The 25,999-nt window shown below is 44.2% G+C and overlaps 2 protein-coding genes across 7 annotated transcripts in view; one reads left to right on the forward strand and one right to left on the reverse strand.

Annotated features, from left to right (window-relative positions):
- LOC123351888 (protein mono-ADP-ribosyltransferase PARP12-like) overlaps positions 1-11,252 on the forward strand; it is a 42,796-nt gene extending 31,544 nt beyond the window's left edge. The window contains exons 8-12 of the mRNA XM_044991572.1: positions 676-772; positions 3,413-3,488; positions 5,745-5,875; positions 7,415-7,566; positions 8,651-11,252. Coding sequence (XP_044847507.1) covers positions 676-772; positions 3,413-3,488; positions 5,745-5,875; positions 7,415-7,566; positions 8,651-8,955 — 761 coding nt within the window. The 3' untranslated portion in view covers positions 8,956-11,252. The remainder of the gene's footprint in view (positions 1-675; positions 773-3,412; positions 3,489-5,744; positions 5,876-7,414; positions 7,567-8,650) is intronic.
- Positions 11,253-15,298: 4,046 nt separating this feature from the next.
- Positions 15,299-25,999, reverse strand: part of TBXAS1 (thromboxane A synthase 1) — a 329,156-nt gene continuing 318,455 nt past the window's right edge. For all 6 annotated transcript variants that reach the window (XM_044988623.1, XM_044988655.1, XM_044988639.1 and 3 more), the window contains 3 exons: positions 22,204-22,341; positions 18,644-18,806; positions 15,299-18,030 (listed from right to left, as the gene is read on the reverse strand). In XM_044988623.1, the coding sequence (XP_044844558.1) occupies positions 17,956-18,030; positions 18,644-18,806; positions 22,204-22,341 (376 nt within the window). In that variant the 3' untranslated portion in view covers positions 15,299-17,955. The remainder of the gene's footprint in view (positions 18,031-18,643; positions 18,807-22,203; positions 22,342-25,999) is intronic.

Genomic DNA, 25,999 nt, shown 5'->3' on the forward strand with positions numbered 1-25,999 from the left:
GGAAAAGCCCCTTCCGTCTTTGCTGTAGGGAGCGTCTGTGCTATGGGGTTATGCTGGCATAACTGTGCTGTTAGAGTCCCTGTAGCGAAGTCTTTCGTTCCTGGATCATTGGTTCAAATCCAGGCTACCATGTCTTGTCAGTCAATGAAAGTTGGTGCCCTGTGATGGCTGTTTGGTAGCCTATTTGAAGAGTTAATGGTCCAAGTATAGCTGTAAGGGGAGAGAGGTCGCCTTTGTTGACAGCATTAAGGGAGAGGCTGAAACCTGAGTATGAAGAATGCAACTACCCATTCTGTAGCGGTGGTCCTTCCAGGTGAAAGTTGAAGCACATGAGCAGAACAGTGTGGGGATGCTTCCACAACTGCTATCTATGGTGCATCCATTCTCTCCATAGCCCGGGAAAGTGAAGTGAATTATCTGTCATTTCCTCTAGATTTCAGAGCAAAACTAAAAAAAAAAATAAAAAAAAATTGGAGTCAGAATTCTCCTATCTGATCTACATGGTAGAGCTTGGTTCCTGTAGTCTGTGATGCAAATGGAAGTTGGCTGCATATAGTAGGAGCTGGACATTGGTATCATTTGGTGGCAGAATTGGCAGAGAGTCTTAATGGAGAATTTTGCCTCAAATGTGAAGATTGTTGAAAGAAAAATTGGCTGTCTGTGCTCTGTTTTCAGCCATGAATCAGAGAAACCTTCGCTATAAGACACAGAGAGAGGTTTGCAGGAGACCCAAATTCCTCTCCCCGCAAGACGTGGAAAAACGGAGAATCAGGTAAACTACAGTTACTCTACTCTGAGGTGGTGTATACATATGTATTCATGCAGTACTATGCAGTGTCTTGCAGAGAGAGCGTGTGTACTAAGCAAAAGTAAAAAGACTGCTTTTAAGATCATTGTAAGAGGAATTGACACTCTTGGAGGGAAAGAGAGGAGTGTATGTGAAGTGGAAGGAGTTTTAGATATGGCTGTACCCAGGGGTCCTGATCACCCTACCTGACTGAGAAGAGGCTGGACCAAGATGAAAAATGTTGCATAAGCAGATGGAGGAGAGGTCAGTTCTTTGGGGGCAGGGTCTTTTGTTTAATATGTCTGTAAAGGACCTGGCACAATGAGGCCCTGAAATGTCTGAGACGTCTAGTCACTACTGCACTATAAATGCGAATTATAATAATAGTGAGGGAGGATGGAATGTCTGAAAACTGAGAGCAATTTCAGATAGAATTCAGAAAATATGAAGGTAAGAAAGGATTAATTTCTGTATGTAATAGCCCACATCTCGCTCTCTCTATAGTACTTGGTGCCTATAAAACACACACAATTAACCCTTGAGGTATTGGTAACAGGAACAGCCTTTCTCACAGTTACTTAAGTATCTGTGTCCAGTCCCAACTAAAACTAGTATGGCAGTGTTTTAAAACTGAACAGCTATGGGGGGTGGAATAATTACTCAGTTGAGTGGGTGGTTTTTTGTTCACACCTTCTAGTTAGACTCTAAAAATAGCTCACTCATTGCTGGAGTCAATTGATTATTGGGCAAGCATAGACCACAAGGAGTTGGTAGGAAGGGGCAGAGCCCGCCAGCAGGATTCAGGTCAGTGACTTGATGGGAAGCCCAGTATCCATTTTCACCAAGGCTGGTTGGTTGGTTAACACTGTTTCAGCCTTTGTTTTGCTAGGCTAAAGAATCCAAGCTCTTTTAGTGTCCTCTTTGTAAAATAGGCTCTCTATTCCCCTACCCCTCATTCTAGTAGCCCTGTTCTGTACCTGATCCTGTTTGAATTCATCTTTTGTGGACATGGGTGAAAAGAACTGTATACAGGATTCCAGTTTACCAGTGCCTTATACAATGGTATTAATACTTTTCTATCTCTACTGCAAATGCCTCATCTGATACATTCTAGGATCACATTCACTTTTTTTACAGCTGCATTACACTGCTGGTTTATAGTCATCTTGGGATCAACTAATACACCCGGATCTGTCTTATCTGTTGTTTCCAACTGATGAGCCCCCAGTTTAGAGCAGAAATTCTTATTAGTCCCTAAGTTCATGACCTTCCATGCTGTACTATTAAATTTCATCCATTTTCTATTACTTCAGTCCTCTAGGTAATCCAATTCTTCTTGTATAATATTTTGATCCTCCTCTGTATTGAAAATGCCTCCAGTTTTATGTTGTCAGCAGATTTCATTGGCATGCACCTGCTTTTTGTGTGTAGGTCATTAATGAAAATATAAGTAACAGCTGTGAGTTCTGCCTAACCATTTTGCAGTTGCTGACTTGTCTTCTGCCATAAATTTGTAACTGACAATTTATGTAGCAAATTGGAAATGGTCATTGCTTAAGTAATGAAGTATAGTATTTGGGAGGATTAGGAACACCTGGTGTAAAAATGATGATGGGCATTTGTACCTCCTAAGGTAAAATAGTGTAGTAACTTACCCAAAATAACATGTTTAGCTAAGTGAGTTTATGGTGGAGTTACATGGTTTAGTTTTTTTGTAACTGAGAACTAAAGCACAGTGCATTTGTGATGCTGAAATGTTTCCTAACCACTGTGATGCATACATAATAGGTGCCCCAATCATGCTTTTGTGCTATCAAATTCAAGCAGGATTTGAAGACAATAAATTTGATATTGTGGTTGTTACAGACTGGAAAATAATGTTCTGGTATTTTGAAGCAGTACAGGAGTTCGTGTGGTGGGGAAGAGCTTATTGGCTCAACATTTCAGTCTTTTCACATAAGAAACCCCTACATATAACCTGTTCTCTTTGGAAATATCATATATGGTTGAGTCCTGTGTAGGCAAGTGGAATTAGATATGTGTAATAGTAGATTATGGTTTCCTTCCTACTGATTATAAACAAACTCTCACCTTGTGGAGACTGGGACTCAAAACTACAGAAGGTCCAAGCAAAGTGAGCTTAATGGTAACAAAAGAGACTTAACCCCTTTAAATGTTGGGTTTGTGTGAGAACCGATGACCTACACCAGAACTATTGGTAGTTTGAGCTCAGTTTGGTGACACAACTCATACCAACAATTGATACTGAGCGCTCGTCTGCCATTTTATGTGCTCAGGCCCCAATTCAGCAAAGCACTTTGGCACATATCCAACTATAAGCATGGAAATGGTGCCCATTGAAATCAATAGGGCTTCTCTCATGCTTAAAGTTAGATATGTACCAAAGTGCTTTGATGACCTGGGCCTCAGGTCCTAATTAACTGACATGAGGTTTGGATATGGATATGTTACGCATGCTAAACTGAAGATAAGAGTTTTGAAATGCCTGGATATATTGGGTTACCTTTTATTTATTCTAAATTAGGCAAAACTCTCTTTCTAAGGTAATACTCTTAAATATTATGATTTTTTAAAAAACAACAATAACTCTCTTGTAATATACAGTGGTGTTGAGCATTCACAGGAAGACTCCATTCCAGCTCACTGGGACAAATCAGCTTTACCAGAATTGGGATACAAGGTATGGAGCTCTTAAGTTTTTCTGTCTGACCACATACAGCTTCCTTAAAATGTAGGCTCTTCTTCAAGAGACACTGCACGTTCCCACTTATGGGATAACGCATCACCTTGTGGTGATCTCTGATACAACTTCTTCTAGCAGTGTCAGCTAGAGTGCTCTCATGCCCCTCACCTCTCCTCTCAGCGTTGCCACATTCTGAGGGCGAGGCTTTTTAGGGGGCAGAGTGACCTCACAACCTCATTTCCTTCCAACTGTGTGGCTGGACAGATGTGAACCTCTTTGGAACCAAAGCTTCTGTTGTGTTAGTGGTCAGTTTAGTGAGTGATCTTTTTTGGTTCTGTGTTATGGTGGAATTAAGGAAACAGAAGAAGCTGGGATTTAAGAGGTGCGCTTCCTGCCTGGCTGTCTTCATGGTGTCCGATGACCATGTGTGGTGCCTGGAAGAAGAACATTCACCTTCTGGGTGGATCTGAACTCCCAGAGCATGTGAGGATAGGGAGATTCGCCTGCACCTCCTTTTCCTGAAAGAAGCCCTGAAGGCCAGACCCTGTGGATCTAAGCCCTCCAATCTGAGATCCATAAGGCCAGTCTTAGCCCCTGTGGTTCCCAGCAGCAAAAGACTGAAGGGTTACAAGAAGCCGCATCCTCTGTCGGGGCTGTATCTGGTCCCTGCAGCTCCTGTAAGGCTGTATAGGGCTGAACTGAGGGCCACATGGTCAGATACCACTGCCCCAGTTCTCATGGAAAGGATGAGCCACAGTTTGGTTACTCTTCCCAGTTCTGTACCTCGTGCCATACTGCTTTCCAGCTGTTGCAGAACTCTGCAACTGCAGGAATGGAGTCGGCTTCACTGTCCACTACCGGTTCCAGGAAGATGAATTTCATCAGTCTGTCATAACCGGAGTCGTCAGTGCCTTCGATTACAGCAGTTGTGACACCAAAAGAAATGAGGCACAAGGGCAAAGGAGCCACTGTTAGCCGTGCTGATTTCTATGCATCAGAGCTGTCTGAATCTGATGGATCAGACAAAGGTGCTATGTCAGTGATACTGAGGGGGGCAGGGAGGGTGCGAAAGCACTCTAGGAGACACTGCTAGAAGGAGGTTCTACTGCAAGGCACCACATGGTGGTGCATTATTTCATGTGTGTGACTATGCAGAGCCATCTTGAGCTCCTGTTGCAGGTAAGCAACCTTCATTTCAGTGTTGCATGTTCCCTTGTAGATGACCATCCCTTACACGATGTATTTACTGTATTAGTAATTGCAGTCATGTGCCTGCTATCACATGGAGATAGGGGAAGGTGGATCTTTGTACCTGCAAGAGCCTTGCTGAAGTCAGTGGGGCTCGGTAGGGGCGCAAGGGGTCACTTGTGAATCCCTTATTGCAGGATCAGGGCTTTGGCCTAATCAAGAAGCAGTGACTACATTAACCTAAGGCCTGGTTAACGTCCAGCCATCGAAGAGGGCAGACAGACCCACAAGGCTTTTCAATGCCTTTATTTTATTTATTTTGTTTTATTTTATTTTGGTTCTGTCTTCTTTTTGTGTTTGGTTGTGTCCAAGGGCTCATGCATTCTTGGGCGCTGACACTAAATTCGGCAACACAAGATAGCTGCGGGTGGTGAGGCAAACTTATTTTACTTCTGGTCTTGGGTGGAGCAGGTGGGAGTGCGGCATTTTGTTTTCATCGTAGGGTGTATTGGCAGGCGATGATAGGCATGTTGTTCCTAAGGCAGGACATTAAAGATGATCTAAAGAGGAGTGGGGGAAGGTTGGGCTTTTTGTTCCTGATTATAAAGCCAAGCAATGGAGAGGAGGAGGTAGTTTCTTAAATTGTGGGGGGGGTTTTGTCTTGCTTTTTAACATCTGTTTAGTAGAGCAGGTGGAAATTTTTCACATTTCAAAAATTTGAAATAAAAAAGGAAAAATGTTGACAAACATTTTGTGACCCCCCCCCCCCAGCTCTATTTGGCTACTGTGATTGACATATTAGAGAGAGGTTTTTTTTGTTGAATCTTCAACATCCCTGCCCCCATCTCTTAATTTAAAATATAAGAACTCACAATATTCCCCCATTAAAACCCTCAACAAATCTTCTAGTAAAAGTAGGAAGGCTCAAGTTGATTTTGTGGTGTTTCTAAGGTAAAACACAAGCAGGAACCCCGCTGCGTTCAGGACTTGAGCAGTAATAATGTGGTGGTTTGTGATGGCTCTGTAAAAGAGAGGAGACTGGTTTGCATATATTTTCTTTTACAGCTGATCAAACTTCTCAGCTCTTCTGACGAATACAAGAAGGTCCAGGCTGACTTTCAGCGCACAATGCCCAAAACAGTCATTCGAGAGATTCAGAGAATCCAGAACCCGACTCTTTGGAAAGTGTATCAGTGGTATGTGTAAAACATTGCTCTAGTATGTTTCCATGGTGTTAGTACTTGCTGCTATTAGTTATGTTCAGAGGCCTGTGTGAGAAGCCAGTATGCAGCCATGTAAACTGCTGCACCACTGCTTTTTAGAACTTGCTTGACCACTGCTTAGCTGAGATCTGCAGCTGGCTGAGGCAGAACTCAGGCAAGATGGAGGTTATTCTGATATTCAGAGCCCTCTGTGGGAGTAGCCCATCTCCCTGAGATACGGCTTGCAGAGTGGGGGAGGCATTATCTCCCATGAGTTGCATTTCACAAGAACTGAAGTTTGGCAGCCAGTGGAGGAGATCTGCAAGTGCAAATGACAGAATGTGACGGGAGGCACTGTTTGTCGAGCTGGGCCACCCCGTCACCCAGTTGTCTGTCAGGCGTCCCTGTTAGATCAGGTAATTGCAGTGTGGTGGGCTCTGGACCCTGGGCAGGGCCGAGCAAGCAAACAGTCAGTAGCCCCTGAGATTCCTGGCTGGGGCAGGCAGTTGCAGTTGGGGTTCTGGCCCTCTGGGCGGGGCAGAACAGCAATCAGCCTGTAGCCCCTGGGACAAAGAGTCTATGGTCCCTGAGCCTCTGGACCGGACCCAAACCGAGAGCAAACAGCAGCCATGCCTACTGGTCTGTGGGATGTGGTAGGAGAACCCGGCCCCTCCCGCTCCACCAGGTTCTGACCCAGGACCCTTTGAAGCTGGGGACTTCCACACTAAGGGTTTAGGCCTCAGCTTCTACTACATCCCCTTAGTCACTTCCTACCACAAACTGCATCCCAGGCATCTTCTCGGCTGGTGGCGGCTTGGTGCCTCCCTCATTCCCTGCAGTTGGCGAGCTGCCCGCAGTGTAGTCCAGGTCCACATGCTCTGCTGCTTGGAGTGTCACCAGCCCCTCTGGAGGAGCCTGCAGGACTCATCCCTCTTCCTTTGCAGCCAGCCCCAACTGAGCTGGGCTGCCTCCTTTTATCGAGCTCTTCCACCTGGAGCATGCACAGCAGGGGAAAGGGGGTGTGGCCTCCTGGGCCCACAGTGATTGGTTTGTCCCAGTTGGCCCAGTGCAGGATTGGTACACCCCGTCACACAGAACTTTCACAGTTCTAGTTTAGGGAATTTCTGCAAGAGTTCAGAATGACTTGAAACTCCCTTCTGACTAAGCTTTCCGCCAGTAAGGTGTACATGTGATCACACACACACCCATACATATCAAGGTATTTATCCAACAGCCTGGGAAGGATGACTAATATTTCTATTTTTAAATATTTTGGAGGCACTTGGCTACAGTCAGCCTTATAAGTTCTTACACAGGCATATTTGAGTACATGGTGCATCTCGCTTATGTTTCTGTTTAAACCAGACCTTTTTAAAAGCATACTTTTGTGCAGTTATTCAATTTAAAAAAGTATTAAAATATTTTGAAAAATCTGAACACTCTGCAACACTCATCACAGATAATCTGAGTGCCTGCCTCATCGGAACCTGCTTGGCTAAAATAATCTGGCTCTGACGATGCTTTTTCTTACAGGCAGAAAGAGCAAATGCAGAAGACTAGTGGAGGAAAGGATGTGTGTGAAAGACTCTTATTTCATGGGACCAGTAAAAAGCATATCGATGCCATCTGCCAGCAGAACTTTGACTGGAGAATCTGTGGTCTTCATGGGACAGCTTATGGCAAAGGTAATTCTCTACCTCGTGCTCTGCTAACCTTGATTTAGAGAGAACTTTCTCTAGCCAAACAGTAGTTGCAGCAGTAGTTTGAACTTGAGAATGGCAGAGGGAGGAGGCATTCACTTGAGCTAGGTGTTACCTGTATACCTAAATGGGTAGTGTTAATGTTAACCACTTAATGTGGCAATGTAACAAACACACTCAGCTGAAGCTCAGGCACTTCTACAGACCTTGGCCTATGTGCTCCACATTGTGCAGTGTAAACCCACGTATTTGTGTGGAAAGATGTGCTTAAGAGGGGAAGGGAGGGAGTGCCGCCCAGCACTATTCCTGGCTCCAGCTGCTGCTCCAGCTCCAGTCTTGGCCCCGCTCCTCTCCCCAGCTGTGGCCCCAGCCTTGGCCCCCTTACTCCTGTCTATGTTCCTCCCCCCCAGAGCCGCGGTTCTTCTTCTCTGAACCCCAGGAGGAAGTGGTATTTAGTTGGTCTCTGATGCCATGCAAGTAAACTACACTCCGCTTCAGTATTCTTTCCATCCCTGGCAAATGATACAGTCCTGCCACTGCCCGATTTACAGCAAAGGATCAACATATCAAGTGAAACAAAACGGGCTTTAATTTTTTAAACACTTAATCTATTGTTCCAGTGTTTATTCACCCAGTGGGTTGCTTATGACGATTAGAACATTTTGGAAGGCAAGATACTTCAATTTCAAGCTTCCAAAACGTTACTATAAGCTTTGTGCGTGTGTGTGTGTGTGTGTGTGTGTGTGTGTGTGTGTGTGTGTGTGTGTGTGTGTGTGCGTGTGTGTGGTAGGATGGGTGAGGGGGCAGACAGCATACTCTAAGAAAGAGAAATTAGAAAAAAACCACTGGTAATATCTAACATGTTTTGTGAAAAATCAAATAGTGGTAATACCTAATGATAAATTATGCTGGAAAGGATGCCCAACACACAAGAAATTATTTACAAATCTCTCACCAGCTTCTGATTGATTCCCTTAGTAAACATTAAGGTTTTTTTCTCCTTGCAATTCCAATAGTTGTATAACAGGAAGCCAGCAATCTTAACAACTTTTATCTTTGTCTACTGCAGGAAGCTACTTCGCAAGGGATGCTTCGTATTCTGATAACTATAGCAAGACCAACTCAAACATCAAGACCATGTTTCTGGCTCGGGTCTTGGCGGGGGACTTTACCCTTGGTAGCTCTTCCTATCTTCGTCCTCCCGCTAAGGACGGTGGAAACAATTTCTATGACAGCTGCGTGAATAGCCTGTCGAATCCATCTATCTTTGTCATCTTTGAGAAACATCAGATTTACCCTGAATATCTGATTGAATACATGGACCAGGCGGTGGCTCTGTCAATGGCTGCACATGCTGCTTATTTTCGGAATTGACTTAACTGAGGAGAGTTTTTTGTTTAATAAAAATGTGCCCAGTACATTGTAGACACATTTAGACTCTCCTCCCTCTCCTTGTAACAGTAAGCAGAGGTGACGATCTTAAGAAATTTTAGAAAAGACGTAGTATTTTTATGAGTTTTTAAAATCCAGGCTTTATTCCTAAATTTCTCTGGTGGGGCTAACTTGTTTTTTCCCACTGTTAGTCTGTTCTGGGGGATTTAATAAATCCAGTAGATGTTCATATGATTCTTGCAATGTGAGACGAAGTAATAGAAAAGCAGGTGGTTGTGATGTCATATGAAATTCTTCTTAAAAAAAAAAAAAAAGTAATTATGTTTTCATTAGTTCTCCCCTAGTGAAATTAGCTGTGAAACTAGTGAGCCAGGGCAGAATCTGCACAAGGCTTCTTGTGGGCAAGCAATTTGTTTAATAGTTTGTTTGGGACTGTTGCACACATGGAACTCCTATTGATCACTGCTACCACATCAGGGTGACCTCCTACAACCCTCTCCTTGCCAAGGGTTTCTCCTCCTAATACCTCAGCCCTGCTAAGCCCCAAATGTGGGTTACAAATAAAATAATGCAGGAAGCTTTAAATCTGTGGTTACATGAGTTTGATTCAGGCTTTGCGATGTTAACATAAATGAGAGAGTTGTGTGTTGTGGTTGGAACAGCAGCAAGCTTAGGTGTGTAAGAAGGGACACCAGAGCAGTTGGTGTGTGTTCTTTCTCCTCTCCAGCGGAATTACTTCAGGCAAAATATCTAAGTATTTCTCTTTCTTACTCTTTTCTCTTTTAGACTTTCCTGTAGAATTGACGTTTTTCAGACATGGTGAGAGAGATGTGGCTGCTACAGCTTTCTGCTATTATCTGTTCCGAGTTGTCAGAGGTGGTGTATAGATACATGTTTGCGTAATTTAAAAGCATGATTCTACTTTAAGAATCAGTGTGGGGGTCGTGTTTATTGTCTCGGTGGCTCCAGATTAAAAGAGTTTTTTACAAGGCTGTTTTTCCTAGCTGACAGGCCTGCAAACTCAACTCGGGGATCTAAGCATTGAGCGAGGTTCTTTCCTCCTCCTTCATCAATACCAGTAATACAGGTTCCGTAGGTCATGTCATATGCCTTCAGTGACATCTGTGCAAACCCACGATATTCTGTGGGGGCTAAAGTGATTGGTCCTGTAATTGGAATATAGAAAACAATTCTGTTGATGTATCAGAAAGGATAGGATCTAGTTCACTATTTATCTTGGCTCTATTCATTCCTGTATGTTAACTGGAGTCAAAAGCAATCAAAACTCTGACACTAAAGTCAGCTGTCTAGTTCTTATAGATGCAAGGAACATATAGACAGAGTAAATGTACCATTTCACATACAGTAGTTGCATTTCAGAATAGAACTGCACTTCTGAGCTTTCCTCGCTTCTGGGAGGCTTTCCCCTTCCACCTGTTAACTAACATGTGAATGAAAAGTTACGCCTGGAGTTTTAATACATTCCCTTCTGGGGTGTATTTATGTGCTGGGTAAGGCTCTGTCCAAAAGCCTGCTGCAATATGGGAGAGCAGAAGAAACTTCAGAATCCTAATACTGCCTCTGATTATCACTAGTTACTTACACTGCATGGATCTCTTCTGACTTCTCCAGCTATCTTCTGGTAAAGATTGGAAGCAAGTGCTGAAGATGGAAACACCGCAAGGACTTGTATGTCAATAAGACTGTCCGTATGTACACAAAATAAACTATAGTGCCTAATGCCCTGCTGTGAACAGCTGAGCTACTTAGTTTTGTGATGACACTGCTACAACTAACAAATGAATGCGTTACTATAGAGTTGTGAGAATTCTGGATGAACCACTAAAGCTTTCCATACCTTTCACTGTCCGTACATGTTTGTTCTGGTAGGGAAGGGTTTAATAAGGCTTTTATTGGTACTTGGAAATGTAAGCAGCTGTATACTTCTCGTTTGCAATTGTGGTATTGGTGACTGAAGCTTAACAGTTGCATTGCTTGGAGAGAGGAAACTACTACTCAGGATGCTTCCTCTCCTTTGTAATTGTTGGGAACGGTGGGGTTACAGCAAATGCATTGGCTAGTCATGTATTCTAAGTGCCTCAGGATTTCCATGAGGAAAAAATGTCTAACTGGAAGAGATCTGTAGCCCTTGTTCTCAATGTTTTTAATGTTTGAAAGTAAAATTGAATCTTCTTATTCTCAGCCGTATGTATGAGACCTGTGGCAATATGTATGGCTCCTCTTTTTTTAATGCAAATTAAAATATTTTGAACTGAAAACTGATTAAGGTTTTAGTCAAATATTGGCCTCTTTGTATCCTCTAATCCTCTTTAATGTTTCTATCTAGGTGGATCCTTGTTTATTACTGTGGTAAGTAGCAACAAAGTAGATTCACACTCAATGTCTTTCATGGAAAGCAGAGCAGTTTTTATTGTAAGTTTTCAAAGGTTGAGGAAGCTTCTCCCTCCATCCCAGGGAAAAACAGGCTTTATTGCTTTTTCCATGTTTTCTCATCTTGAGTGCTGAAAATAGCATTAGTTGGTTCTAGTGAACTTTCATGTTCAGGTTCTTACAAACTAAGGGAGTTTGTAGAGTCCTCTGTGTTTACAATGCAGTTCGAAATTATTGGCTTTTTAAAAAGGTACTTCATATGAAACCTAAATTATAGGCAAACTTTTGACTGTCTCAAGTGATAGCCAGAGCTTTTGATTGTTTGGAACACGAGTGAGTGGTGTTACAGAGTGGGATGCTAGAGAGGTTAATTGATACGGATTTCTGTGAGAGCCCTACCCAGGGAAGGCATATAGAGGGTGGGCTAAAATTCAAACTGGCTTGACTGTAATGCAGCCTGCAGCATAGTAGGGTACTTCAGCATTTTATAACCAACCTGTTGCATATATTATGGAAACTGTAAGCTAAGAACTACGTGGGGAGTGACAGGAGAGGTGTGAGCATTTCATCTTATGTTATTGCCAAGTCTGATACCTGCAGCCAGGGCCTGATCTGAGGGCTGAGTGAAGGCCAGCTCTGTTTATACACGAGAGGGAGAGGTGGGTAGGTGGGTGTGGAGAGAGAGTGAGTTTTGTTCATGTTTGGATTAGAAGTGGGGACTTTTAAGAAAAGGTTTCCAGAGGAGGCGGTCAGACTTTCACACAAGGCAGGACCTAGAAGCACGGACACAGGACAACCTTAAGGAGGGGACATTAGCAATCATGGAAGTGAAGGTAACAGGAGACCTCTGTGGCTCAAGTTAAAGTACTTTATTTTGGGGGGAAAGTCAGGGAAATGGGGAGGTTAGACAGCTGTTAGGGGGTAGTTCGTTAACCATTGGATCAGTGCATGTCATAGAAACTGAACAGTAAATAGGTCAGGCCTCTTGTTCAAAAGTGCCTTGAATGATTTCCAGATGCCTTCTCCATTTTTAAATGAGTATTGCTGCGGGAGTCAGGTTAGTTTTGAAGATACTAACAATTGAGGAAATCCTGCCAACAGCAGCCAGGCAAAGAGCAAGCATCTCAGATCTGACTTGATGTCTGTCTAAAAGAAATCAGCTTGTTTCCTGTTGCCTGCTGCATAACAAGGGATGAGAGATTCAGCTTTATGAGTTGACCTCTAACCCTTCCATTACAGGTGCTTTTATTAAGGCCCGGGGGACAATAAATTTACACTAAACAAATCCGCATCTCTGGTAAAGTTCAGGTGGAAAGTCCATTTTACTCATTGAATAGAAAGCAGAAAATGTATATAAAGTATTTATTTTGTGAAGTGACTGTCGACTATGCTGCAGAATTTTCCTTAAAGTAGATAAAATTTCATGTGTAATCCAGAGTAATAGTAATACCCACCCAGCCCCCTGAAAAGCGCTCTGTGAACTGCTACATTGCCAGAGTTCTCTATCCCAATACAGTTATATAAAAACACACTTTTAAAGTGACAGCTTTTAGCATTGATTGCAAAATGTGAATTCCCTGAAGATGATTCATTGTTAGGTCCTAGTCACTTCCAGACAAATGACAGAAAGCAAAGACTCTTCTGAAGTAGTCACATGTAATTTTCAAACAAACCTGCAGCCAGACCGTGCAAGGCATAAAGCATCTACACTTTCTCTACAAAAAGTTATACATTCACCTCCTTCCTTGCTGAAGTGGTGTCTCTCTTTAAACATGTGTGCTAAACCTGAAATATTAGGCAATGACTCTGAGCCACAGATGAAAGATAAATTGAAGTAAACTGACTTTTTAGCCTTGCATCTATAAACAAAGAGGTAATGTGTAACTTTACCTGTTACCTTGAGGAGTGCCAGCAGGCCCTGATCAGGATCATCTCATTGTGAAATGTGAGTACAGCACCTGGAGCACTAGCCCCTGCTCCAAGGAGTAACTATCAGTCTGATCCTTGTATAGACCCTCCAACTACAGTTCCATGGGAGCAATGAGCTGGCCCTCATGCTCAGGGCCACAGTTCCATTACAATAGGAAGTTCAGCCTGCTTGCAGCATTGAGGCAGAACTAGACCTATCAGCCTCTAGCACAGGGCTGGGCAAACTATGGCCTGTGGGGCTGAGTTCAGCCTATCAGACATTTTAATCTGGCCCTCCAGCTCCAACTGGGTACTGGAGTCAGGGGTTTGCCCCGTTCCACACATGACGTGGCTCCTGGAAGCAGCGGCATGTCCCAACTCTGGGTCCTACATGTAGGGGGCTCCACCCGCTGCCCCTGTCCCAAGTGCTGCCCCCACAGCTCCCATTGGCCAGGAACCATGGCCAAGGGAAGCTGCAGGGGCAGTGCCTGCGGACAGGGCAGCATGCAGAGCCGCCTGGCTGCGCCTCCATGTAGGAGCCAGACAGTGGGCCATGCTGCTGCTTCCTGAAGCTGCTTGAGGTAAGCGCTGTTGAGACTCTGCACCCTTGACCTCCTCCTGTGCACCAACCCCCTGCTCTGATCCCCCTCCTACTCTCCAAACCCCTCAATTCCAGCCTGGAGCACTTCCTGCACCCCAAGCCCCTCATCCCCAGCCAGAGCCCTCACCCACTCCCGCACCCCAACCCCAATTTCATCAGTATTCATGGCCCGCTAGCCAAACATTTTGCCCACTGCTGCTCTAGCAGAACTTCAGGAGGCGGGGGCTTCCCATGCTGTCTACCTCCACAGCAGCTGCCAGTGCAGCTGGGCTTCTCTGCTGGGGAGGAAAAGTTCCAAACTATTTCAGATTTCTAACAAATCAGCTCAACAACGTGTCCCAGCAACAGGTGCGCCTGCAGGCTTTGGCAGCCAAGCAGCTGTTTCCCTGCTTCACCTCCTCTTATCATGTGTCTTGATAGGAAGCTCAGCTTTAGAGGCAGGCTGCTGTTTTCCCCTCATCCCCTTTTCCAGAAAAGGGGCAGACGGGATTGGAAAAGCTGCCTTGAGGGAATGACAGCTTCCTGTACCTCATCTCTGTGAGGGGAGGGAGCAACATCAGAAGGGCAGCTTGCAGTGTCATTTATTATTCCTTTTCAGGCCCCCAGGGTATAATTCGATGGCAAAGATGAGCTCATCTCCCCACCATGCTTCATCAGTGGTGGAGCGAGGATCATTAAGTGCTGTTGTATAATGAAGTTAGTGGTTGCCAGGCCAGCAACTACCATTTAAAAGGAAGCAGTAGGGTGCAAGACTCTTAATTTGTCCGGAAGCATCTTCTTTCCCTCTTAACCTTCTAGTTGCCACACTAGTCCAAAGACACTGACTGTCTCCAAGTAGAATTAACAAAATGGTGGCTAACTTTCAGATTCAGAATTCTGGCTTAACCTGCACCTGTGGGGAAAAACTGGCTACCTCAAAGTGGACAAGTCACTACAGCTGGCACTTACTTCCTTTGCAACCAGCCCTGTATTCAGGAACAGGCAAGCTGGTATTAACATAGTAGCTGAAAAGTCCTGCAAGACAGTCACTGTATTGTTAGTTAAGTCATTAACCTGCTCTGAATGAAAATATACATATCAGTTATAAGTATCTGAGAACCCAAGGCCCTGCAGTGCTGCCTGTTTCCATGCCGTAGAACCCAGTACACCATATCAGTTATGCTGATCTGTTTGCTTACAATATTTTTAAAATTCCAGTGGACATGTTGTGGTACCTTCAGTCCCTTGGATCAATATGGCAATAAATAGGTGATTTGGTAAAGTGTATAACTAAGAGGGGTTAGGCTTTAAAGTGTGTGTTTAAAAATGAAGAAAGGGAGGACCTACTAGTCAATGGGTGGGGGGAGCAGAACACTTGGGAGCAAACCTGGAGGCTGACTTTCTGCTGTAGATAGCAAGAACACAGTAAAGGACAAACACTTTTTCTTTAAGTCAAATGGAGGGGGGAAATCTTTAATGAGATGACCCTACACTATTCCAGTTTACAGGTATAATTTAGAATCACAACCACAAATAATATGCTATTGAAAAAATGAGGCAAAGTTGTGCACAGAGGTACATGCTGCATCTTTTTAGATAAGACCATTAACTCAATATCTCATTTCATAGGCACATTGAGTCATTTAAACTCCAGCATGGCAAGGCTGGAGCATTAACTATCAGGCCTATAATCCACAGTTACTACTCTAGAACTCAAGCTAGAAGAAAATTCCACCACAGAAATAAACACAAGCCTTGGTAAGGAAGATGAGAACATGAATTTTAAGTGTGGTCACAATGATCAGCAAGAGATGAAAGCAGCATGTGCCAATCATCCCAGTCTCAATGTGCCATATACAAGCAAGAAACTGTAGATGGAAATCATGGAGCAGCAGCAGTGTTATAATAGAGCTCCTTACTCAATATCATTTGTACCTTATCTACAGAGAACTTTCACGCGGCAGCAGAAAAATATATTGCAGCTGTTTTTGTGTCTACCATGCGAGAGAGATGGTGTTTCCTCTAGCATAGCTTTAGGAAAGAAGGGTTCCTAGCTCAGCTGAAGCTGCTGCAGCAGAAGCCCAAATCCCAAAGAGAGCCAGTGTGGCTTTCCCTCCCTCCCCTACATGTCAACTAGCAACAAGTATTATTTTTTAAAGGGCAATCTGAGGTTAAGTTTAAAAAAGCCCAGTGAGCTTTTGATAAAAGTACTCATGAGCGCTCAGCTGGCTGGAACTTGAGGAAATTTAATTTCACAGTGGAGGAAATAACATTTTTGGCAAAATGAATAAACTTCACTAACCTCCTTCTTTCCTCTTGTTCATGATCTCAGCGCGCAGTGGAAACAAAAGTAGGACCCTATGTTTAAAGAAAATAATATACATCTCCCCCCCAAACTTGGAAGGCTGCCTCTTATCACCCCACTCTCCAACTGAGACCTGTCTTCTTCAGTGGGTAGAACTTCCTCTAGTGATCTGTAATGTCATCGGTGCTGCTAGTCTGTCTAGGAAGGGACAAGTGCCCACATCCTCAAAGGTGTTTAGGCTCTTTGACTTCCATTGAAATCAGTGGAATATCTTTGAGGATCTGGGCCACAGTTCCTTGAGGCCTAAGACAGCAGTAGAAGCTGGTGGGAATTCTAACCATGCTGCAGCTAGTGTGAAGGATGCTCCATGACACTCCACTAGCCCACCAAGGACCCAGAGTCCTGCAACAGGGACACACACAAAAACTTGGGCCTATGACAACTTTCTTCCTTTCTCAATTTCCTCCCCAGGGTTGGGCACGGAGTAAACTTTCTGCCGCTATCTGGGTATCATGCACCCCGCCCCAAAACTGCAGCAGAAGAGACTGTTTTCTCCATATGTGCAAATATGGAAAAATTCCAAACATGGACAAATTGCTTTTAGCTACTGCAGAGGCGGTGGGCAAATGGTCCTGAAGAATCAAGTAAGTGCTGCCTTTGCTTTGACTGTGAAGACATTCAGGCAGCCTCTGGGCCTAGCATTCACCCATGTTGGTTGAGTGAGGCACAAGTTTGTGAAGTGACTTGCTGCAGGGTCACCTAAGGAGATAGTGTAGCTATTGGAAATGATTTTCCTGGCTCCCAATCCTTGGCTTTAAGCACTAGCTCATGCAACCTCCTTCATTTCCTATGACCCAATGAGCTGACCAAGAGTAGTGCCAACTGAAATGCATAGAAAGGAAAAGTGTCATGCCATGCTGGGAAAACTCCTGCTGTGCCACTATCTTCAGGTCAACCCTAAAATTCCCCAAGTCCTCCTAAACACTTCAAACTTGTATATTCTAAATACTATTCAGTAACATACAAAACTTAATAGCAGTCTACAACATTCTTTGGTCTGGTCCTGCTTCTAGGAACTTAAGTGCTGTACAGACATTTACCATTATTTTTAAATCCATTGTAACAACAGTTAGATAATAATACTAGCACATTTCATCCAACTGTCTCAAAGCGCTTTACAAAAGGTGAGTAAGCATTATCTTCATTTGACAGATACAGTGAGGCTAGGCTCTCTGCTCAAGATCAGTCAATGGCAGAGTTCGGAGAAGGACCCAGGTGTCCTGATTCCTAAGTCCTTGCTGTTACCACTACACATGTTGCCTTTCAGAGTTTATTGAGACTGAGATTTAAGGGTCTGTTGTTAAAAGGTGTTAGCTAACAAGCTATCATTCAACATATTATAGAAATCTACTGAAGGTGAGGAAGTGCAGACTGCTAAGATTGTCACATTGGAGCCTGGACAAACTCCCATGTAGATAAGTAAAATGAAGTGGGCCCTGCTATGACCACTAAGGCTGATGAAAAGTGGGAGCCTTTTTCAGAGACAATTCACAGTAATGTGCTTGGGTAAAACTTTCCAAAGTACTTAAGTCCCATTTTCAAAAGTGACTTAGGAGCGCCTGAGTCTCACTGAAAGTCAGCAGGATTTTGGCCCACACATTTAAAGTCCCATTGACTTTCAATGAGATTTAGGCTCTCAAGTCACTTAAGTACTTTTGAAAATGTTACCCTCAATCTATCAGCGAGCTACTGAGCAATGGATCACCTCCTTGGAGACTTTCGGAATGGGGTTTTTGCTCTATCGAGGTACTATCTTAACATAGACTCCATTTTTTGGTGCTAATGACGATACAGATGTCAACTGCAAAGGAATCTGAAAAAGAGAAAATAAATGACATATTTTATACATTTACTCTTTCACACACTGTCTGCATGCCTACATGCTTGTAAAAGGTTCACAAGTACAAATTGATGTTTTCAGTTTCCTTTATGAGATTAACTCATACAGATGTTGTGGAAGGTGTAAAATGTCCTTTTTACAGCCAGTTGTTGGCAGTATAATGGTAAAATTAATGTATATCTAGACGGTTAGACAATGTGGATGCCCAGGTATCTTACAAATCTAAATAAAATAAACTGCTGTAAGCACTAGAGCTACTAAATGTACAGTAGATGCACAAACAGAAGTACCAACGTACTCTGATAACACACCATGTAAACTGACATAAGCTGTTTACACCAGTGGAGGATCTGGGCTGTAGGCTCTATGATTTATAGAAGTTTGTTTTATTTGCTAAATGACAACTCAGATTATATTTTGATTAAAGTAATGTTATTCAGGACTGCTGCCACTTTTATTATACACAAGTGCCTGTTAGTTTTTTCCCATGACTGCACTATGACACATCACTGTCCCTCTATAGAACAGTACGTCAGTTTACAAGAGAGTTTAGAGGTGTAGTGCATAAGTTTCCATATATACAAACCTGGGTCTCAGGACTGGTTTCAAATCTGAACTTCTGCAAGATCCGGAGCAGGGTCATCTTGATCTCCAGCAAAGCCATCCTCATGCCAATGCAGCTGCGAGGTCCTGCCCCAAATGGGAGGTATGCAAAGGGATGCTGCTGCAGTTTGGCCTCCGCTGTGAACCTGCAAGGTAGGTAAATTGGAAACCAGCTCAAGAAACAGTTCTCATACTGATGTGATTTTCTGCTCCCATCTTGAGAAAGCTGCATTTAAATTGGTCTCAGTAAACAATTCTCAAGGGGACCGTTAGCAAATTCTGCTCTAAACTAAAACGTCCTTTGTCAACGAGTAGTTCTCCCAGCAGGACAAACAGACTTTCTTTTTCATTTTTAAAAGTCTGTCTTTAATGAACTGCCCTCACTAAACACTCATTATCTGAGGAAACTACAGAACACTAATTCAGGGGTTATAGCAACCCAGACCTTATGCATAAACTAATGGTGAAATTACTGCCTGCGTATGCCAAGAGCAAACTAATGAACCCTGATCTAGAATGAGCAAGAATGCTGTCTCTGCATTGCAAAAGCAATGTAAATTAACAGAGCCTGCCTGGGATTCTCTTCAGGATGGACAATGAGAAAAACAGGAATATGAAAGCAGGGATCTGATTGGCTGAGGAAGAAGGCTCTTATTGCACAGATGTATCCCACTGTTTTATGTGTGCTCCATCCATAGAGGAAGTAGAGGATTTAGGTTTTTAGCTCAAACTGAAGGCACGCATGCTCTTAATTTTGGAGGTGCCCAGTTCAATCGCTAGTGAGGACTAAAGTGGCAGTCATCCAGAAGAGGACAGGTTATTAATTATTTTTAAAATACCTAATAAAAACATTAGAAATACATGTTAGAAAAAAGGCACAATTTTTTAACTGCGAGGAGAAGTAACCTTTGGAACAAACTACCAAGGGATGTGGTGGAAACTCTATCCTTTGCAGTCTTATCTTCCAGAAAAGCAGCTGGTCTGGATTTGGAGTTTTGGCCAGACAAGGGATTGGGCTCAGTGCACTCAACAATCCAGCTGAAATCTAGGGCCTTCTGCCCTTAAAATCTATGAACATTCTAGAAAAGAAACATTTCAAGAGGTGCTATTGTACTAGATATCTGCTCTGACTGGGCCAGGCTCTCCCTTACAGTTGGGAGCCATAGGCTGCTGTGCCAGCACAGAACTGCCCTAATGCCAGCTACATACCTGTAAGGGCACTTGCACTGGTGCAAGGGGTGTGGGGGGGGGGAACAAGCCTCCCTTCCACTTGCATACTCTGTGCAAGGACCAGCCACAGTTGCAGCCCCTGCACTTGGGTCTGGAAAGGTCCAGAGAAAGGCAATGAACACAGCAGGACTTAAATATGCTGAGAGCTTTGGAAGGCTATTTCAAGACTGAGATTACCTAGCCTGGAAAGGCAAATCATCATGTGCTGTTTGTATTAATGGTAGCACCTAAAGGCTTCAAAGAGAGAGTGGGACCCTATTGTCTTAAGTACCGTACAAACACATAGTAAGAGACACCTCCTGCCTCAGGACAGAAAGGACTTGATCGAGTTATTCAGAATTATGCCCTGTGTAGTGAAAACTGGCCAGTCTCCCCATTTTTCGTACGTCCCATAATACAAGACTAAGGGCAATACATTTAGAGCTAATAAATTCTTCTTCATGCAACATAATCAGTCTGAGGATGGTTCACAAGCAGAAGGTCAGAGAGAAAAATATCAGAGTTGAATTTTTTGAATTTTTTTTTGAGAGAGAGAGAGGCGCCTAATTTTATTACCACTAACAATACTGGCAACCTATGCAAACTAAGGTGAGTCTATGGGTAATTGTACCCCCTGCTTCAGGAAGAGGTGAAGAAAGAAGTTTGCCTCAGCTTGTACAGCACTGCACATCTGGTCGAGTGCATTATAGTTCCCATCCCCCAAACACTTTCCTTTAAAGCACCGTTTACTGAACACTTCCAGAAACGGGTAGATTATATGGTTCAATGGTCAATGGAAGACCCAGACATGACATCTGCCACTAGAAAGATCATTGCCAGACCTCTCATCTATCCCTGAGAATACAACACAAATGCTCCTTTCTCCTGAAAGGAGGTTTAATAGGCAGTAGCTTTAAAACAAACAAAAGGAAGCATTCTTTCACACAACGCACAGTGGAACTCTTTGCCAGAGGATGCTGTGAAGGCCAAGACTATAACAGGGTTCAAAAAAGAACTAGATAAATTCATGGAGGATAGGTCCATCAATGGCTATTAGCCTGGATGGACAGGGATCCTATCCCTAGTCTCTGTTGGTCAGAAGCTGGGAATGGGCGATAGGGGATGGATCACTTGATGATTAACTGTTCTGTTCAGTCCCTCTGGGGCACCTGGCATTGGCCACTGTCAGAAGACAGGATACTGGGCTAGATGGACCTTTGGTCTGACCCAGTGTGGCCGTTCTTATGTTCTGACCCTGGTGCTGCCCCTCTTTATGGGCTAAGACATAGAAAACAGACAACTAGTATACAGGATGGACTGTTCCAAGAGGATTCCTCTATACAAACTCACGTATATATATAGTTCAGAGTTAGTCTTAGAATGTCTGCATCACACCCAGTGTGTTTGAGAGGCTAGCACTTTGTATTAGAACTTTCACAAGATGGCAACTTCAGATCTAATTCTATGTAGAAGCACAGTTTTGCTTAGTGCCCCCAGCGGTACGACATAGGTCTTACAGCTGTGTCCACTAAGCAAAACTGTGCTTCTACATAGAATTAGATCTGCAATAATTCCAAGAGCACTTTTTGTCTGCTAACCTCTGTAGCTGCAGGATAGTCTCTTCTCCATGCAGTTGTTATACAAGCAGAATACAGTTAAGACCCCAGTTTGAAAGTGAGAAAAGCTTTACATGAAAGTCTGTCCTGCAAGCAGGATGAAGAACTTGGAATCCTAGCCTGCTCTCCTTAAGACAAAACTCCCATTGACTTCAGGTACAGGATTAAGTACCTAGCAGCACACCCAGACTGTTCCAAAATCTCAGATAGAAAGGCTGCTCTGAAACAGCCATGGGCTGGAGGAGAATTGTGGGTAATTACATGCAAATGAATACAATGGGTAGCCTCGTTTTCTTCAGAATTTCTATATCCAGGAGTGGCCAAAGTAGCAGCATTTGAACAGGAACAGGTTATACCCATGCCAGGTAGGCAACCACAGACATGGCATTGCTTCTTATTTAAGACTCATCTACCAGTAACCAACTACTTTGGTGGAGGTGATGCGGGATATGGTGTCTATCCACGCCACGTTAACAGCTGATTTCTGGGGCTGGGTTGGGTTCAGGAATTATGCAGCAAAGGGGGTTGCTTGGTGTGTTCATTTGAATATCCATACACTGAATGCACTTCCAGTGCATGGGATCAGCATCCTGGGAGCAAAGTGCTTACACACATTGTGCTCTTTTTTATTAGCCACACAGGAAACAGCATGTAAGGCAGGCCTTTGTTCTAAATGGTCTAAATAAGGACAATGGTGGATGAGCATTATCCCACATACCTCTCAGGGATGAATTTCTCAGGTTCTGGCCAGAACTCAGGGTTATAATGCAGAGGTCCAACTGCAATTTCTATTACAGCGCCAGCTGGAATATGCTGTCCCATCACTACGCAGTCCTTCGATGTCTCCCGTGTGAACCTGCAACAGTTAAATGTCACCGACCCCAGATGAGTGAGAATAAAAGTACAAAGGCAGGGTGTTGAAAGCAGCCATAGAATAAGCCATCTCTGCTGGTCTTACAATGATTAGGGAAGCAAGATGGTGGTTGTGATGTTGCACTCTATATGATTTTATGAAAATATGCTAATGAGTGTGAATATAATGTAACTGGAATATGCTTCATGCAAAAGATCTCTTGTAAGGTATCATTACAAAGCTTATAATCTATTGAGTATGTTCATCCTATTCGTATAAATGTATCGCTCTTGTATTTGAAACTAGGAATACGAAATGTAACTCTGAGGGCCTATTGTAATTATGCAAAGTGTGGGCCATTAATGGTGGTTTGGAATCTTGATGGCTCCCATTAACCAGGACAATTGTCTGCAGATGGGTGTGTTTTACCTGTAAGTCTTCCTGTATACGTGTGTGCTGGCAAGTGGGAAATGAAGTCTTTCAGTGACATGTGATCATGTCACCTGAACTGGAATCCATCTTTAACCTGGTGCTTTTCCATTTAGAAGGAGGGGTGGGAACCCAGAGAGGGACAAAGGATTCCCGCCTTATGCAAAAGATATATAAGTGGGTGGAGCAGATCAAAGGGGCAGCCATCATGAGGAATCCCCTAGCTACCTCCTGAGCTGGAACAAGGGCTGTACCAGGGGAAAGGATTGTGCCCAGACTAGAAAGGCATCCAGTCTGTGATAGAAGCTTATTGAAACATCTGAGGGTGAGGTTTTATCTGTATTCAATTTTCTTACTGTATTAGGCATACACTTGCAGGTTTTATTTTATTGTGCTTGGTAATTCACTTTGTTCTGTCTGTTACTACTTGGAACCACTTAAATCCTACTTTTTGTATTTAATAAAATCACTTTTTACTTATTAATTAACCCAGAGTATGTATTAATACCTAAGGTGGGCAAACAGCTGTGCATCTCTCTCTATCAGTGTTATAGAGGGCGAACAATTTATGAGTTTAATAAGATTTGGATAAGAACCTGAACTGGCTGGGTACGGAGAATGGAATTGGAATGAGGAGTCGGGACTGGGGAGGGAACAGGGCAGAAGGGGTCAAGATTGGGGGGAAATGGGCAGAAGAGTCTGTGCCCACGAGAACACACTGCCCTCCAGAGCCTGGGACGGAGCCAAACATTCCATTCTGAGCCTCACCATTCCTCTGTTGTCAGCAAATATCTACGAAGCCCACCGGCAAAATGTCTCACCCCCCTCTAGTGCTGGTCCACAGACAGAATGGCAACCTACTACTGCTATCAACCAGTTACTCAGTTCAGGAGGCAAAGGTCTGAGCAGTGGATAGGGTTGCCAACCCTCCTGGTTTTGCTGCGAGTCTTCCGGTTATCAGGCCTTATCTCCCAGAGGCTACTGAAGCCAAACTGGAAGATTTTAGGTGCTAAAAGTCCAGCGGCGCAGCGGGGCTAAGGCAGGCTCCCTGCCTGCCCTGGCCCCAGGCTGCTCCCAGTGGGGGCAGGGGTGTCTCTGTGCACCCTGAGTGCCGACTCCGCAGCTCCCCGGGGCTGAGGGGACATGCCGGCCGCTTCTGGGAGCAGCGCGGGGCCAGGGCAGGCATGGAGCCTGCCTTAGCCCTGTCGCGCCACCGACCGGGAGCCACCCCAGGTAAGCACCTCCCAGCTGAAGCCTGAACCCCACACCCTCTCCTGCACCCCAACCCCTCCCACACTCCGACCCCTCAGCCCCATCCCAGAGCCCGCAACCCCTACCACACCCCAACCCTCTGCCCCAGCCTGGTGAAAGTGAGTGAGGGTGGGGGAGGGAGAGGGGAGTGAGTGGGGTGGGGCCTCAGAGAAGGAGTGGGGCAGGGGGCATGGTAAAGGTGTTTGGATTTGTGTGATTACACAGCTGGCAACCCTAGCAGTGGATCTAAAGGTTCCAGCAATGATGATGGTCCATGTGGGTATCAGTATGATGCTACGTGATGGAATTTCTGGGGTGTTTTTTTTCTTCAGTTTGCTTTTTTATAAACATAGGAAATTACTCATATTAAAAATTAATGCTGCAAAATCAAAGTCAGGAAATCCAGTATTAAGGTGCCTGTGCAACATTAATTTTGCCTCCTTATGCATATGAATTATGATACAACCTATAGGGGCTGGGACTAGGGGTGTGGAGGGTGCTTCAGCACCCCCTGACTAGAAGAGGTTTCCATCATATCCAGTGTTTACAGTTTGGTTCAATAGCTCTCAGCACCCCCGCTATACAAATTGTTCCAGCGCCCCTGATACAGCCTTTCATTAATGATGCCATAGTACTTTTTTCACAGGACCCTTGCCCTCATTCTCTGGAAATGAATTGGGGTTGTGTGAAGGAGGCTGTTGTTTGTGGGATGCCTCCTTCATTTGTTGCGGCAGCTAGAAGATGTGTAGTGAATGAGACAGGATTGCAGGAAGAGAAAGGGTGGTCTTATGGATAGGGCAGTTGAACGATGCTCTGGAGAACTGGATTCTAACCCTGCCTCTGCCACAGAGTTCTGGACAAGTCCCTTCCCTTATACCAAACTTTTCAGAGTTGGTCACTAATTGTTATGTTCCTTATTTTCTGGGTACCCAACCTGATACCCTGGGGTCTGAGGTACAAAACTGGATCCAATCTGCTCCCAAAAAGGTTTGTCTCCCATTCTGAATCCTCCGCCAGAGCCAGTGACGTGCAGCTCCCCCAATGGCAGGGAGGGATAGCTCAGTGGTTTGAGCATTGGCCTGCTAAACCCAGGGTTGTGAGCTCAATCCTTGAGGGGGCCACTTAGGGATCAGGGCAAAAATCTGTCTGGGGATTGGTCTGGCTTTGAGCAGGGGGTTGGACTAGATGACCTCCTGAGGTCCCTTCCAACCCTCATATTCTATGATTTCCAGAACTGCTGAGCGCTCAGCTGCAACTGCAGTCAACAGGAGCTGGGCTTGAATACAAAGTGCTGTGTAATGCTAAGCACGCTGAAAAAAAAATCACTCAGGCACAACAAATTAATGGACGCTTTTGAGCTTAATCTCTTTGTGCTTCAGTTCCCCATCTGTAAAATGGGGACAATACCACTCCCTCACCTCACAGGGGTGTTGTGAAAATTAATTAATTAATGTCTGTGACTCTCTCGGCTATACAGTGATGAGCTCATAGAAAAACCCAGGAGGGAATTAATAATTCTGTTTTCAGAGCACAGTTTGAATAGTGTGCAGTAAATGAGACCTGGCGCCGCACACTGAACGATGAGGAATGAAAGAAAAGACTGAATAGCTGCTCACTAAGTGAGCACAGTCCATCCTGTGCACCAAATGAGGCAGGGGTCCTGTGGAAAAAATAGCATGTGGTCACATCAGTAGAGACCATCATAAGGGGGCCAGATTAAAGGTTAACTTAATTCTGGCATTTCCTAACTTTTGAGAGCTTGACCTTGCAACCCTTCACAATGTTCTTTGAAGGGAGGTTTTTATGAGTAATTTAATGTTTCTATTACCATAGCAGCTAGAGGCCCCAGCTCCTATTGTGCACTGTTATCACTTGATGGCTGTTCGGTATCCTACATGTTACATTAGCGTGATGGTCTCCTTTCATTAGCCACTGGAAATCACAGAAACTGCTACCAGAACTGGCTCCCTCGTTAGAGAGG

Source organism: Mauremys mutica, chromosome 1 (assembly GCF_020497125.1).
Source record: "Mauremys mutica isolate MM-2020 ecotype Southern chromosome 1, ASM2049712v1, whole genome shotgun sequence".
NCBI classification, from domain to species: Eukaryota; Metazoa; Chordata; order Testudines; family Geoemydidae; genus Mauremys; species Mauremys mutica.